General features: G+C 39.0%; 1 protein-coding gene across 16 annotated transcripts in view; it reads right to left on the bottom strand.

Moving 5' to 3' along the window:
* RhoGAP100F (Rho GTPase activating protein at 100F) overlaps positions 1 to 16580 on the bottom strand; it is a 78171-nt gene that overhangs the window by 19764 nt on the left and 41827 nt on the right. For 6 of the 16 annotated variants that reach the window (XM_087412640.1, XM_087412629.1, XM_087412633.1 and 3 more), the window contains 5 exons: positions 5392 to 5505; positions 4263 to 4460; positions 3245 to 3403; positions 2598 to 2827; positions 1454 to 1715 (listed from right to left, as the gene is read on the bottom strand). In XM_087412640.1, the coding sequence (XP_087268766.1) occupies positions 1454 to 1715; positions 2598 to 2827; positions 3245 to 3403; positions 4263 to 4460; positions 5392 to 5505 (963 nt within the window). Of the gene's footprint in view, positions 1 to 1453; positions 1716 to 2597; positions 2828 to 3244; positions 3404 to 4262; positions 4461 to 5391; positions 5506 to 6929; positions 7676 to 16580 lie in introns of those variants that run through there. The other 10 variants (XM_087412662.1, XM_087412660.1, XM_087412614.1 and 7 more) reach the window with 8 other exon arrangements.

Genomic DNA, 16580 nt, shown 5'->3' with positions numbered 1-16580 from the left:
TTCTTTATTAATATCAAAGTGTTCAATCTCAAACGATTTTTATAATAATAATAAAAGAAACTATTTAATTATATTTAATATATTTGATAATTATATTAATAAATCGTTATTATATATATTATTTCTTTTTCTCTATTTCGTGATTTCTTTGATTACTTATTGAAGAAAAAGAGATATATAATTGCTTACTTTTTTTTTATTATGTACTGACAAAATGTATATTTAATTATCCATATTTCACGATCTCAATTTTTTTATATTCCAAAACTCGTACATTTCAGTAAAGAATGAAAGAATTTACGTTGAATTACGTTTTTTAAGAAGTGAGAATTTAACGATTGAAATTAAAAATGCCTTACGTGGGCGGATGCACTCGCGCATTCGTTCGTCGCCAAATATATACATGAGAGGAAGGGAGAATATATTTATATACTTGTCCATTAGAGGCATTATACAGAAAATTGCAGTCATACACAAGTCTAGATATCAAGATAGAGTTTGGGTTATCTTTACCTTTGTAAAATCCTGGTTAATTTCAATGTAGCATTCATTCATAGAACCGATTAGTCATTTGAAACACGTGATCGATACGCGAGCCGATCGGCGACGCTCCGCGTCGTTCGGAAATGCATTCGTTGAAATTGTCGAGACATTAGTTTTCTCGACATTTATTCTCGCGTATTTGTCTTCGAAATAGAAATCCGATACACGGAACGAATGTACAAAAAAGAGTCAGTATTTTATACGAGTGACATTTTCATTGTCGTGAGATATGCGGTTTTGATATTTTTTAAATTTCCTTGCTATTAGAAGTTACTTTGCGAATTGTTCTTCTTAATTCCGATAATCCGAATGACACGGAGATCGCGACAGCAAGTGTCCCGAGACATTGCCACGAGTTCACCACTTTCTTTCAGTCGTAAAATAGCGTTCATTGGAGACAGTGAAGGGCAAACGAGTATCGAATTGGTGCAGACAGGTGTGAAATGGTGCTCGATCCACATCGTCTAGAACATCTATGCGTGAACTACATCGGATCGAGATTCATAAGTGACATCTATTTTGAAAATATAGAAATAAATTAGTATTGTAAAGAATAATGTAATCATCACATTCTATGATAATTAAAATAAGATAATTTTTTAATATCATAAATAATAAAAAATATATACATTGATGAAAAATTATTATTTTATTAAAATTAGAAATGTATAGAATAAATATTATTTGCTTTTTATATATTTGTAAACAAATATTTGTATTATATATTAATACTTATTAAATTATTGATTCAATTAGATATTAAAATTAAAAAATCCTTTCTCTAATTTTGAAACAGAAAATTTTATTAGAAAAATGATTTGTTCTTCAAGCGATATTCTCTGTCATTTTGATGGATCTCGATCCGCAGGATTCCCGTATTCCGACGCGTGAAATATCACGCAATACTTACTTTCTCGGCCAAGCTCTCTAACGTCTTCGGATAGCCGCGCTCGTATGGTTGAAAATGTTGCGTCGATGAAGGTTTCGGCTGGTGCGTGATAACCGGTGGCGGCGGTGGTTGATAGGACCAGTGACCCTCTGGTCGTGAATTATAGTACAGATCACCGTTGCTCGAACCGAGATCCTGGCTCGATCCCAAACCCGTGAGACCGAGTCTTGATCGCGACGGCAACATTTCACGTCCGTCGCCTCGTCTACGACTACTGCCATCCCTACACATGAAACATCAATCTTCATGTGAAATTGTTAATTATATTCGAAATTGTTAATGGCAGAACTTATTCTCCTAATTTAAAAAAAAAAGATATACATGAAAAAAAAAGAGTTATTTTTAACTTACAACTACTAGTAAAAATATTCTGGCTACTTTTGCCGAACTTATGACAAATTTTACTTGCCTCGAAATAAAAATATAGAAGATGTAAGGTAAAAAGTAAATTGCAATTATAATAAATCCATTTAAATGATTTTTTACTTACAGTAAATTAGACTTAAAGTAAATCATACTATTCTCAAGACTTTATACACTCATATTTTTTATCGCGTAGTAAAATAAATTTTGTCAGTGCTAAGGCAAAAAATACTTATTGATAAAATAAATTCTACTGAGAATACTGAGGTACCAAGAGATTTACTGACGTACCATAATTTATAAATTTACTTTATAAAATGTAAAAAAGTATCTTACAGTGGTGTATGACGATTACTCATTTACCAAAAAAGTAAAGTAAATTTTACATAAGTGAGCACGTGTTCCTATATGGACCCGCCTATTCCATAAAATTTATTAATTTTAGCGCATATTACATTTTTCTCCGCGTAGAAAAGATTTAAATAGTCGATATCAAATATCAGTATTAATATAGTACTATTACTATAATTGGAAGATTGTTCTTCATAAAATATCGGCTTTTTTATTAACAGTCACTTTATTGTTTTAACAAGCTTCTGTATGAGTAGGGAAGAAAGATAAAAAGATTTGTAATAACGTCAGCAGTAAAGCCATCTATACACAAGTATCTTGAACCAATTTGCGAGATGTCCTTTGATTATTAATTCAAGGAGTAGATATAGATATCAGTCTGAGATAGTACCTGACGTGATTACTTGTCGTGTGGTCACTCTCATCTTCATTCAATTCCCTTTTGATGACTACTACGGGCGGTGCCTTGTGCTCAGTCTGGCGGCTGTGCGAAACAGGTTGATGTGGGCCGTGCCTTGTGGCCAGGACGAGTCGCCTCGGTATCGACATGATGATCACGACGTCGTCCAGGCTCATGTGCGTCACATCGACCAGATTCACCGCCAGGATCTCATCGCCCACCTGCACGTGCGAATGCATAGTGACTGATAACTGATATAAAGACGAGCAACGATATCGCGGAGAACGAGAGGATAAATATCCCTCCCAAATATACAAGACTGATCGATGCCCGAGACCCGTGAAATGTCAAGGTGTAAGAGGATAAATTTAATTCGGCGCATTCTCGCATCCCCCGCCATCGCGTCCTTCTCTCTTTCTTTTTCTCGAAATAGATTCTCCATCCTAAATGGCTGCTCCGAGCTCGTTCCGAGCACCAGCGGCAATTAAGTTCTCGCTTGGCAAAAAGAAGACGAAGAGACGATTCACGGATGTGTCTCGATTTTACCGCTCGCCTCGCTTTCTCCATCGCGTCAGTTTCTCACTGTCGTCGTCCCGGCGACAGCGGGTGAATTCGCAGGGCAGAGCGAAGATACTCACCTTCAAGCAGCCGCTGTTGTACACGGCGGTCTCCAGAGCTATCCTAGAGATAAAGACCCCGTCGTTTCTGTCGACGCCGTTGCCCTCGCGTATGTAGAGGCCGAGGGTCTGTCCCGGTCGTTTGATTATCTCGACGAAGTGGATGGGGTGCTTAGGATCCTGAAATGAAGATCGCCGGCGAACTTTCTTAATTCGTGCCGTCGAAATATTTCACAGCATTCACGCGCGCGCCTCGGGTGAAATTACGCTGCGCAAAATTACTTCGTTGTCGTGAAAATAATTTTCTCCCTGGCCCGGGTGATACAAATGCGACCACCATGCAAGCAGATTGTTACACTTTGTTCGCCTAATTCCGTGAGGAGGCCAAGGCGAGTTATATTATAATGAATATTATCTTTTGATGTCTAAATAATTTGCTCGATAATTTGATAACTACATTATGAGCTTCTATATAATCATTGACAAACGTAATAAAGAATTATTTTTTTTTAATTAAATAAAATTAAAGTAAAAGACAAATGAGTGAAGAAGGCGGTATTCAGTTAAGAACGCCTAATAATATTTTTGTACGAATTTTTACAATAAAGTAAATCATTGCGTGAATTTTTATATTTAAGTAAAAAAATTGAACAGTCCGTGTAAATTTAATTTAAATTTCAATTGAGTTTAATATTATGCGTCTTATTTTATATCTTATATTTTTTTAAACAAATTTCTAAAAGTGTGTGTATATATATTCGTATAACAAAGTAATAAATATTCGTGCATTTTCGTATATTCTGACTAATGGTAGAGCAAAAACGATAAAATATCTCAAGTCTTCCAAAACTATTCTGTAATTGAATTGTAATCATATATTAAAAAAAGGAGAGAGTATACGATAAACGGGGAATTAATGTATTGCTGAAATGAACTGTAATGAAAGAATTGCGCGTAGTACTAATTTATGACAAGATATTACGTTCGAATGCAAATGAATCACAATCTGTCGGAAACAGACGGCCCATCGATAACGTACCTGCATAGCAATAAATTTTTTCGCCGCCTCGGAAGCCTGTCTACCCATTTGCCGAGGCTCAATGACACGCACGACCATCTCGCCTCTCCGCTCAACAGCTTCGAGGGCCGCCGCTGTCGATGCGTCATGATCGTTTTCGACAGTCTCGATCTGCTTGAAGATCTCTGTACTGATCCCGCTCACCTGCAACGGTAGATCCTTCCGTTTTAAAGAATGCGTAGCGATGTTTTATCGTCATTTTTGTGTGGACCGATGAATTTGTCTCGACGCAAAATAATGTTTTTGTTATTATTTATTAAATTATTTCTATCGTGCAAACATTTAAACAATATATAAAAATAATACGTTGATCTCTCGTATAAATAATAAATACATAGGAAAAAAACGATGCTATATAAACAACATTATTTCAATTGAAAATAATTTTGTTAATATAATAACAATGTTAATGAAACAAATACGTTATGTTGTTGTTTTAATAAAATTTTATTTATTTCATTAATACTGTTATTGTGAATCAACAAGATTATTTTCAATTAAAATAATGCTGTTGATACAATATCATTTTTTCAGTGTAGAAAAATGTAAAAACTAAAATATAAGCTGCGTTATTCACACTGTGGGTACTAAAAATCTATAGTATACGTATACATAACATGAACTATAGAATTTCAGTACTCACAATAAATTACGGAATGCAGCCCTAATTTCGTTTATATAAAATCTTAATGTAATGAGATCTTTTTACTTCCAAAAACAAGCATATATACATAAAAATAAATCTTTGGCTACATTTTTCCTTATTAATAGTGTTCTGACAAGACGTCGCTATTATCCTTATTTATCCTCACTTTGCTTGTTTCAATGCAAAGGTTGAGAACGGAATGGTTTAATTTAAATTTGGCATGTTTAATATAATAGCGATCAGATTACAGTGAACAATGCGTGGCGACTAAAGCACACGCCAATACGTTTCTGCCAGTCGTCGAGACAGCTTCACGAGCAACACAATAGGGTCCCGGGTGTTGGAATCCATCGTCATGCTGTCCAGCAATTGAAGTTTGCCGACACAACGAGCTCTAAATTCGTCCATTGTGTCGGCAACGAGTTAATGAAGTGTCGTCACTACCTTCCTGAAGTCTCCTTGAATGACCATGGGGGGTGGTTCCTTGGGGCGCAACTGGTTGGCAGGTGCCTGCCTCCCAGGACTTGCGCTTATGTCTGTCACTTCCCCCCGGCCCTCCTACAAAACAATAACTGATTATTTTCGCCGTTCAGCTGATTCTAAAGTGATTATACAATTGATTATTACAAAATGGGACGACAAATGAAAAAATGACGTGTACCTTCCGCATTGTCGAAATATAACGCGACATGCAATATCGAGAAAATTTGAATGTCCAAGTGGCATCCCTTCAAAGAGGATTAGTCAGAGTCTAAATCAATGATGACCACAGCAATCAAACTACATACGTCACAGATCGGCTGCACATGTCACATACTTCATTGGCAATTACATAACTTGGCTACCTCACATTTTACATCATGTAGGATCACAATGATTTAGAAGATCGTGTAATTATGATGATAGTTAAAACCAATAATAGATTTATGCTAAGTAGGGATATCAATTATTTAAGTATCTTGTTTTGCAAATTGAATACTTTTAATTAAAGGATTATTTAAGTAGATAAACAAATTTTATCTTATTAATTAATATTACCTAAATTGAAGATATTTCATGCAAGCGAATTCACAAGCTTATAAAAGAAGCTTCTAATTTCTTTCAAAGACGTAGAAATATTGCGAGCATGAGTAGTATAGTGTTTTAAAGTAAATATTTCTGCAGTCGCCTGAATGTAATCAAAATACAGGTAACAGATATTTTCATAAATATTTTCAACAAATTCTGTTAGCGAATTTTGTAATAATTTTTATTCACTGTATTAAGAAGAAATTATTTTCAGGAATAAAAAATTCAAATTGATAATCATTAATTATTAATACGATCGATAAGATTTCCATTAAATGCGTCTAATAAAAGCAAGTGACAAAAGTCGTATACATTTAAACTTCTGCTTTTACTGGAATATCTCACGTTCATCTCAATTAACCTAATTATGAGGGCCGTAATAAAGTGACCGAATATGAGGACCGAATATCAGGGAAGGTAGACTATCTAGAATAGCACTTTTTCATTCGAGACAAATGCGATGTAAATGTAAAGTCCCATCATGATCCTTTTAAGGGTAAGAGGGGATTCCTAACGAAGCACGCGGCGTCTCGCGGAAATTCATCAATCTGTCACTTCGACAACGCACAAGCACCAGCCGTAAATCCCCGAGCTCGTTGACCGTGATTTCAGCCGGATTCGTATCTCACTGAGACTATCGAGAAAAACGCACGAGCTTATCGAGCCACGCGCGCTTCGAACGAGCTCATCCACCTGTCACGCTAACGTCACGAACATCACCGTAAATCCTCTCGCGTCCACTCGTTAAATGCGATGCCAGGAAATACGGGGGAAATTATTCCTGTATAGGGACTAACAATAAGATTTTTGCTGTAAAATAGATCGCGAGCTCATTCCACCTGCCAGCTTAATAATCATTTGCGACGTCGGTGAAAAGAAGTAGCACAAAAGGTGAACCGTGGAAAAAAACGCACCCCGCGGAGGCATGTGACCGGAACGAGCCACGCGGCGGTGCCGCACATCCGGTCGCAGAGCGACAGCAGGGACATCCACGCTGCCGCAGCCGATTTGCAGCCCCTTTCGCTCGCCGACGGCGGTGGCGGCTCCTGAAGCTCCTTGCCACCCTTCCTGCCGGTAGCCCACCACCCCCGTGCTCCGTCCGTCTTCTCTTTACGTCTCTCGGTCTCACCCGTCTGCCGGATGAACGCCGCCGCGCGTGTCGCGCTATCCCTTCGCGGCGGTCCCATACGTGCCCCGAGTTGTCCTCGGCCAGAGCACCACGTTCAACAAGACGCCGGCCAGTCTTCCTCTCTTATGACCTGTCTCTTTCTCGAGTGCAGATCGCCAGTCCCTTCTCGGTTTCACGTGACCGGTGAATGGTGCGAAAGGGCGCGCGTAGGACGGTTAGGTAGGTGTCCGATGAGGGAATGAGTGCGACAGAGTGAGAGAATGATAAATAGACAAACGGAGAATGAGGAAACGAGAATGAGTGACAGAAAGAGAAAGAGAGAGAGAGAAAACGCACGGATTACCTTGCGGAAGAAGAAGCACCCCGTGTTACCCCTGTCGCACATCCTCGCCTACCCCATGGCGGCTAATATGGCGGGAAGCGGCGCTCAGGAGCGAGTACGAGTGTCGGCGATACAAGTAAGGGATAAAAGGCGCGCGTGCGCCATCGTCGGAGGGTTACCGTGTCGCCGTACGCGGAGGAGTAGTATGAGTGAGTATCGATCGGGCGTGACGTCACCCCACCCCCTCCCTCTACGTGCCCTCTCCCCTGCCCCCTCCGCTCTCTTTCCTCCCTAACTCGTACTCTATCTCCGCACTCCTCACTCGGTCTGTCCCTCTTCACCCTTTTTCGCCTCCTTCCTACGCGCTCGAGCACTCCTACTACCTCGCAACGTACCTCCAACTCCAACGTGGCGCTCCTCCACTGTCCTCAACCCCTTCGCCCTCCCACCCCTCCTGCGTGCCCACTCGATTTCTCTCTGTCGCACTCACCGCTTCTTTCCACGTCATCCTCTTCTCTCATTATCCTGAACCTTCCTGTCTACGTTGTCCTTCTGGACCTCTATCTTCGCCTCTTTCCTCTCATCGTTCTACCTCCGAGAACGGCGCTTCCTGATTCTTCGTTATTCGCGGTTTCTCCCATCCCCCTTTCCTATAATATTTCCGTAATATTTTGGCAATCTCGTTCACACCTTTTTGCTCAGACTGAATTACGCGCGATCATCCCTTACCAACTTATCTCGTCCCGTTTTCCTCTTAGGACACTCTTTGGAGCGGACGATCGTCAACCGTTCGTGTAGTTCTACTGTGTTTAAGCCTCTTTTCTCTCTCCTTCTCGCCTTCCATCCATGTTACTTATCTTCGCGTTTTTCTCGCATTTTTCTTAACTGTGCGCGCAAATCGTCGCTGTCTTTGTGTCCCTTAAGCCTTAAGCGGCGCTTTTCATGCTTCTCTCGCCTCGCGTATGTCTTCTTATTCTTTTCTTTTTTTTTTTCTTCGCGATGCGCTCTCGTATCCTCTCCTTCGCTCGCACCATCTCGCTCTTCCCCAGGAACTTGCGTTCTTTCCTCACTCGCGCGATCGCGGCTCCCCTCAATTGGATTTTCCCCATTTCGTTTATTTCTTATTACATCCGCTGCCATTCCACTTACGGGTGTCAGTGGTCGCGCGAATTCTCTCCTTCGACCTCTCACCTCGCACGACAGCGGCAACCTTGCGTTCGCACTTTTTTTTCGAACGACGGATTTTTGCGATCTGTGAGAGTGGATTTCTTTCTGATCCGTACTCGCATTCGCGTTCACCCTCCATGCATCAAAGTGTCGTCTCGGTCGTCCGGTTTCTTCTACGATAATGTCCCGGGTTATTTCCACGTGTATCTCTCTACTACCCTCTTTTCTCCTAGTTTTATTGTCGCATCTTTCCTTACTTGTACTTCCGCACGATATCAGTTGGCACATCACATATTCTCGTATCATTTCACATGTCATCCTGTGCGTTTCCCGAGTAATACTCTTTCCCTGCTTCTTCCACCCTCTCCGCTAAACGTGCTTTCGCCCTTTTTGCGTTCCACCCCGTGCATCTTCCATACGCTCGATATACAGAGTATTTACTTTTTCTCGAGGTTCTTCACCCCTCCATCACGTCTGTTCTCGAGTCGGCTGCTACTTCCCCATCGCGTCCAACTTCTTGCTCCACATATGACGGCGGTACGCAACTCCATTACAGACAGCAGCTGCGACTTGAAGCTAGCGAGACTTGGCCCCCGGAGCGATAAATAAGCCCGGGGTGGGGAACAAACGCGAGAAATGCTGGTAATGCACTTTTCGAAGTAGTCTATATCATCATCCTCCCGTTGACATAATGCGAGCCGTTTTCCAGCCGGAGGGGCATCTCTTCATAGAACATGAAGCGACATTGAACGAGAAGAGATCGCCGGTATTCAATGTACAATACTATTTTCATTCTACAGCAATGCTTATAAATAGTATTTCTTTTTTCGCGAAAGAGTATGAAAAATGAATATAGGAAGCAATTCAAAACATAGAAAAGTAATAAATACGAGAAATAGCCGACAAAAAATTTTTTTTATGTAAAGCTTCCTTTGAATTTATTAATTGCTTTATGTTACCTCATCTTTTGAAAGAGTGAAAACCAATGTAATAACGATGACACTTTTAGTAAAATAATTCCATGTCGGAAACATCAAAGGTTATAAACTGAAAATTGATCTCGTTGAAACTCCGTGGACAATAGTCAGTGATAAAATCCGCAGACGAGAAACCATTCCGAAAGGTATGAAGATCTCCTATGAAATAAAACTAATCTTGCCAATATAATTCGTCAATTTCCGGAGGATGTATTAGTGGTCATTACTATAATCTGGGTCGCGGCGATCTTCGAACATCCGCTTCGAAAATCAGGATCTCTCGTCGGAACGGCTGCTCTTCTTCTCCTCCTGTTCCACCATCCTTGTCCAGCCACCTTCGTCCATCCCATCACTATTTCACCAACGTATCCAGTGACCTACGTGGATGCCCATCGCGATGATTTACGAGGTAGAGGAACGAACGGACGACCGGATTCTTCTCCATCAAACGCACGAGGAGCGTTGAGCGTAATGGACGGTGGTGACAATATAGCAGTGGTAGTAATAGTAGTAACGTGTTGTAACACGTGGACATCGGGGAATGTTGTAATGGCATATGCATGGTATATTAATGCCGCGCTCTACGCACACTTTCCGCCTCCAATTTAATCCGCAACGCTTTTTCCATCAGTACTCTCACCCTCTGTCTCTCTCTTTTTTTCGTCTCTTCTCTTTTTCTCTCTTGGTACACTCGCTTACATTATAAATGGATGGAAACTCTCTTAACGATGTGCCGGGTCCCTAATGCGAGGAAAAATTGATTTCTTTATACAGCGAATTCCCTACTTACACGCGCCGTCGCATAGCCGACCGTTACTACTTAAACCCTTACGGGAAGAAATTATAAATCTTATTTTTAAAAAAACGGCGGCATTTTCTTAATTGTACTAATATTATCTGTAAAATGTTATTGTAAAAAATTATATGATTTTTATTGGCAAAAATTTCGATTTTTGTAGATATCACACTGAGAAAAAAATATATCTTAAATTTTAATAAATATTTATTTGAATAGTATTATCTAAATATTTATTAAATATAAAAATTTATTTATTTGATACCAAAAACATTAATTTGATTTAATAATCACTTCTTTTTATTAAATATTTATTTATTGTAAGTAAATGTTTAGTTGGCAGTATTCAAAGAAATATTTATTTAAATTTAGGCTATTTTTTCTCAGTACATGAATATTACTGCACGTAATTTTATTAAGATTCCATTTTTTGATATCGCATTTAGATCAAACTTAACTTTAAATCCGAATTACTACGTAACAGTAACGTTATACGTATCGTATCGTAGTAATCGATCTTATCTCGCTAGCGCAAAATTAAATCACGTCTTTCCATTCTGCCTAGTTCACGCTTTCGTGATAGCGGAGGTAGGACGATGAATAATGGCCAAATGGTCATCATTCATCGGCCTTGCCCTATTACGTCGTCTCTTAATATCCCGCCAGATATAATTGTAAACACCGATGTAAACGCGGCCTACCGAACATTCCCGCAAATTTACGTCGTCCTATATACGGGAACGCAAGTCGGCGGTAATCTGCACCGCGGAAGGGTCGCTTGAATTTAATGTTTCCCGACCTATGCGCAACCCCGAACGTGCGCGCCAAACTCTCGTATTGTCGAGTTACTCGTTGGCAAAGTGGCAGCATGGTTATTGTGCAACTTTTGACAACGGGTACTAAATTCGTGCTCCGTTTTCGTGTCTCGCGTTACCACTATGGGATAGAAAGTTCGGACGTGAGTTTTGTGCACACAGAGTGCATCTATAGTGTTGGAGATTCTTACTTCCGATGCAAATCGAAACACACGCATGCGAAAAATACATCAATGTATCTTCAATGCGGTGTATATCATGAGAAAAATCATAATCGAGAAATCTATTTGACAACTGCAGCACTTTCCGCGCAATTCTCAAATACATTTCTCGATATATTTCATATATAAAATTTTATGTATCAAAATAGAAATATATCTACAATGCATATATTGTACATGGTAGAAAACATATCGTTTGCATTGCAAGTTCAACAAATAATTCAATTAAAATCTCATTATTGAATTTGTACGCTTCATTAATCTCTGTGTCCTTTAAATGAATCATTTCCGTTTCGTGCGTGAGAGAGCTCGGAAAAATTACACCTGCAACCAAGCAGAAAATAAAGTTTTACTTAAGGGGTTAAGAATGAGGAACGAGGGCAAAGTCTGGCTCACAGTCCAGAAATATACCCCAATGGAATCGAATCCGTAGTGGTCGATTTACCGATCTCCGTTTCAATTTGGCACAAATATTTTCAACTATGAGTCTTCATTAGTCAACCTAGATTCTCTCAGAAATAGAAAACCGCAATAAGATCACGATACGAAAGAACTTAATGATTTTTGCTTTAAACCTCTCGTAATATGCATTGAATTTCACACTGCTACAATACTTGGTCATAATTTGATAGCTATGTCCTACTTTCGCAGAGATAAATTTGGTTCCAAGCAAAACTTTTTAATTACAAATTTGATAAATGCAATTATACCCACGAATATATATTAACATTTCAAGCTATTTTTTTAAATTTTAATGAGGCCCGAATTAAATTTATATTATTATAACAAAAGGAGAAACTTGGCTCAGATATGAACTAAAATGTGTTTAACTATCATTCTCAATTTGAAGAGAAGGGATCCGGCAGTTAGATAGAATTCCACTGAAGGGAATAGAGAGATTGGGGAAGCTAATAAATAAAATAGATACGTAACAACTCGAGATTCGGTGCGCACTGCAGTAGTAACTTGGCGAGGAAGCCGGGAGGAAATAGCGTGCATAAATCGCGTAGTCGCGGAGTGCGCGCTTCCTCCCCCGCCCTCCCGAAAATTCCCTAGAAGAAATCTCGTGGTTGTTCGCGGGGCGAAGGTCGGGGCGAAAGGTCGTCGATACGCCACTGCTCGTAGTAGTACGCGAGTGTCAGTAGTAAAGCGTAGTAGTAAGTAGTAACGACGTGTACGCAGGCGTACGCACGTTCGGTATCAGCGGTCGGACTGACGGAGGGGGATGAGGAACGAATTTGAGGGCGAAGGGGGAGAAAAGGGATGACGAACGAATGTGGAAAATGAGCGAGAAAGAGAGATCGGAGAGAAGGGTAAACGGGAGGACATTGGAATGGGAAAGAGAGGGCTTGAGGGATCTACGGTAAGGGAAGGGAGCGACGAATGGTGAGGAAGGGTAGGTGAAGGACCCGCGCCATCCTTCCGTGAATCCCGCGATACGATAATCGTTCAATGCGCCTGCGTTTCGCGGTCTCGAAATGAGCGGGTTTGGAAGTGAATTCGCGTATGCGCTCGCGCCTCTCCGATAGCTTGACCGCACACACACACACGCACACACACATACACATACACACATACACGCCGCTATCCCCGCGACTTTACGCGCGTGTGCCCCCTTGTGATCAAATCGATGTGCTTTGGTGTGAGCTTTATGTGTCTCTACCGCGAGATTCGCTCGCGAAAGGTGTGCATCCTTCGATCGCGAGCGTGACGCGGATGATGGTCCTCGCGAAATTGCGTTTCGTCTTTGTTGCCTCGACACACAGACTGAATGCCGGTAACTGAATCAATAATTTTACGAGTCCCGCCTCGTAGCTTAGAACTACAATGATATATCGATTGTAAATCGTAATCTAGCTAGTGGTCGATTTTCGAAAATGACGGAATATAAGATGATGTATGGGATATGAAAAAACGGAGAATTTTCTATTACCACTTAAAAGTGACTTCCAAGCAGATTGCGCATATACTCATAATTATATCTTTAACCCTTTATTATTCGTGTGTCGCTCGAAGACACCTCCTTCTTTCAAAAATTAAAAAAATTTTTTTTAATGTATGAATGATATTTATAAATATTGTTACACACATTGTTATATTTAGTGCAAATTCTTTCACAATTCAAAACAATTTTTTTGCATTTATCTTTATCTAAAAGACGTATAGAATATTATTAATCTTTATTTAATTGTAAACGAATAAAGAAAATTGAAATATAGGGTAATTCTGGAAAATATGCCGCACTGGGATTTACGCCGCAGAAGTTAGGAAAAATAGGAGTGGGGGTAATTTTCCCGCAACTACTGTTACGTGCCTTTATGTTATATTAGTATTGTGTTATGATTTCAGCTTCTTACTTAATATTAATGAATTTATTGTGAGTTGAATCGATTTGTCACTGTAACACCATCATAAATTATAATCTACACAAAACGATTAATGTAGGGCGTGTAAAAGACTTAGTGGTTATTTCGTGATACATACGTGTAATGGAATAGTAAAGCATGTTGTGTAGCAAAATACAAGTGCTTTCGTATTTTTTGTTTAGTTTGTTGTCTTGTATATCCCACCTGTTTGGGATATACGGCATTTTTAGCGAACTTTGGGATTTATGCCCAAAACATACAAAGTGCGCAGATTGAATTCAGTGCACTAAATGCAATAAACGCATTACATGAAATATGTACCTCATGTCATAACACTTGTAATATATGTAGGAAGATTGTAATTATTATTTATTTCATATACATATTTATCATTCTTACTTCTCAATAAAACTTTATAAACATATTTTATATGTTATTGTGTTATTATGCGTCTTATTTATATGCATTATTTGTAAATTTTTCATGAGCCGTACATATCCCCCCTCCCGCAATGAGTAGTCATATAGTATATTCCATCCCTATAAGATATACGGCAAAAATGCAAAGGTTTCAAAAAGTTTATTTTTAATATAAAAAATAAATATTTCGGATTTCTAATACTTTTTTCATAGTAGTAGACAGTACAAAGTTTTACTGATATAGGTTGTTTACTATAAACATAGTAAATAATATTTAATAAATTAAGTTTTTAATAGCGGCGTATATACTGGAGTTACCCTAATATCGGAATATCAGAAACACTTAAGTGAGTACGAATGTAAAATTAAATATTCGATTAATGATGTGATAAAATATTATCTATAAAAGATTTGGTGTAAACAATATTTTATGAAGATTGTGATCTTCATTTCTGAAGTCATTCAACTAGTCATTTATAATCTTACTACTTTCTCAATTAGACGAATAGGGGAGCTTAAAATTAATCGCAACAATTTCAGGAAAGTTTAGATCCGCTTATAATTCAATCCTTACATCTTATAAGAGGAACGTGATATTTGTTACGTGATTATTCAACTATACTGCTTCCTGTCGACGTATACAACCACTAAAGATTCCAATTATCGTCGGTGTTACAATTGTTCTTGGTTACAATTGGCCCCCGCAAACGGTCCTATTGACTTATCCAGCCGTCCGGCTCGACTGCACGATAACCAAGACTTCAATCACGATTAAGTTAACCAGGGCCAGATTGCAATCGAGCTTACCACCGACTGTAGCTTTCGTGTAGCATCGGGAGAACGTGACTTAAATGTGTCAGGTGGCGAACGTTTCAGCGGGGCGGAGTGCTCGCGTGATTCAAGGAGGCAAAAAGCGTCGGCGCCGCCATAAATTGCAACAACGTGCTGCACACAGCTTGTGCGGAACCGTAACAAATGTAAATTGCAGTATGTACCGGTTTCAAAGATCGCGAAGGAATTCCGAAAGACGCCGATAGATTCGATCGACAAAAAGTACACGATAGATCGATGCAATAAAGGGACTTTATCTCCCTTCACGAATGTACAGGTGCATTTTGCACGCTCCGTTTATTTCTTGCCTCTAAAGTATCACGGTAAATGTATCAAAATAGCTTCTAGAATATTACAGTAAATTCATAAAAATTGCTATTTTATTTACATTATGTATTGGCTTTATTAAATTTGTATCGAAGTACAAAAATTAAAGTTAAGTTATTACGATCGATTTTGTGAAATAAAATGACAATCTTTGCAAATAAAAGTACCAATATATGATATTTGCTTAATATATTGAGTTACAAATGGAATAATGTTCACACACAATGAAAAATAATTGCATCTCTGAGATTTCCATTATAATTGCAATATTTTTTTTTAATAAAACGCACAGTCATATATCTTCCCCTTAAGTGATAGAACAGTCCGTTTGCCCGCACGATTGTTTGTTTTACACGATTTAATTAAATGGGTTGGTAAATCCGCGACACGAATACGACGCGGACGGAAATCGACGAGAAGGTTATCGCAGCTAGTCGCATTTAAACTGATGAGCGATCGACCGATTTTTATGCATCTCGCCTTCGCTATGAACGCGTTATTGCATCGCGATGGCTTTATAGCGATCGAAAGGGAATTTAAATGGAAATAGAAACGCGCATTGTTTTATGCAGACTCCAATAAAACAACTTGACATCGTGCGGGGTGCGATGATATAGGTCATTAGGCGGTAAAATGAAGGTACGTTAACGTGTTTCCCGTGAATGACATCGATGCTGGAAATTGATAAGTATATGCAAATATAAAAGTAGCGCTATTTGCGGTAATAGTTAACTGCCGAATATTCACCGAGCGTAAATATCAAATGAGTATTCTGTGCGAGAATTCTGTGCCAAATATAGCTTCTTCTGAAAAACATTCACATATATTCTCGAAATTATTTGTTATTTTTCAACAAGTCATATCGCATTTATTTTCAGTTGCATTATAAAATATTAAACGAGATTTACCTCTCGTAGATAATAAGAATGTGCTATATATTTACTAATTGACATTTTACATAATCAATTATTAGAAAGAGAGTTAATGTGGGTCATTGTTCAGGATTTACATAAAATTGTGGTCGCATAAAATCGATCTTCATAATGAGCGACTATTTTTCGAAAAGAGTCTTCGGAAGCCGCTTTGTCAAACTAATTTCCGTCATGGTTATATTTGCCGTGTCCCATATGTTCACAGACATCGGTGATATCGGTGTGCACGTACGTGTGTGCGTGTGGTACGAATATTGCACTCT

This window comes from Acromyrmex echinatior, chromosome 1 (genome assembly GCF_024713525.1).
Source record: "Acromyrmex echinatior isolate Ae372 chromosome 1, ASM2471352v2, whole genome shotgun sequence".
Taxonomy (NCBI): Eukaryota; Metazoa; Arthropoda; class Insecta; order Hymenoptera; family Formicidae; genus Acromyrmex; species Acromyrmex echinatior.
Note: the sequence above shows the minus strand (reverse complement) of the source record. Positions and strands in the feature narration are given on the sequence as shown.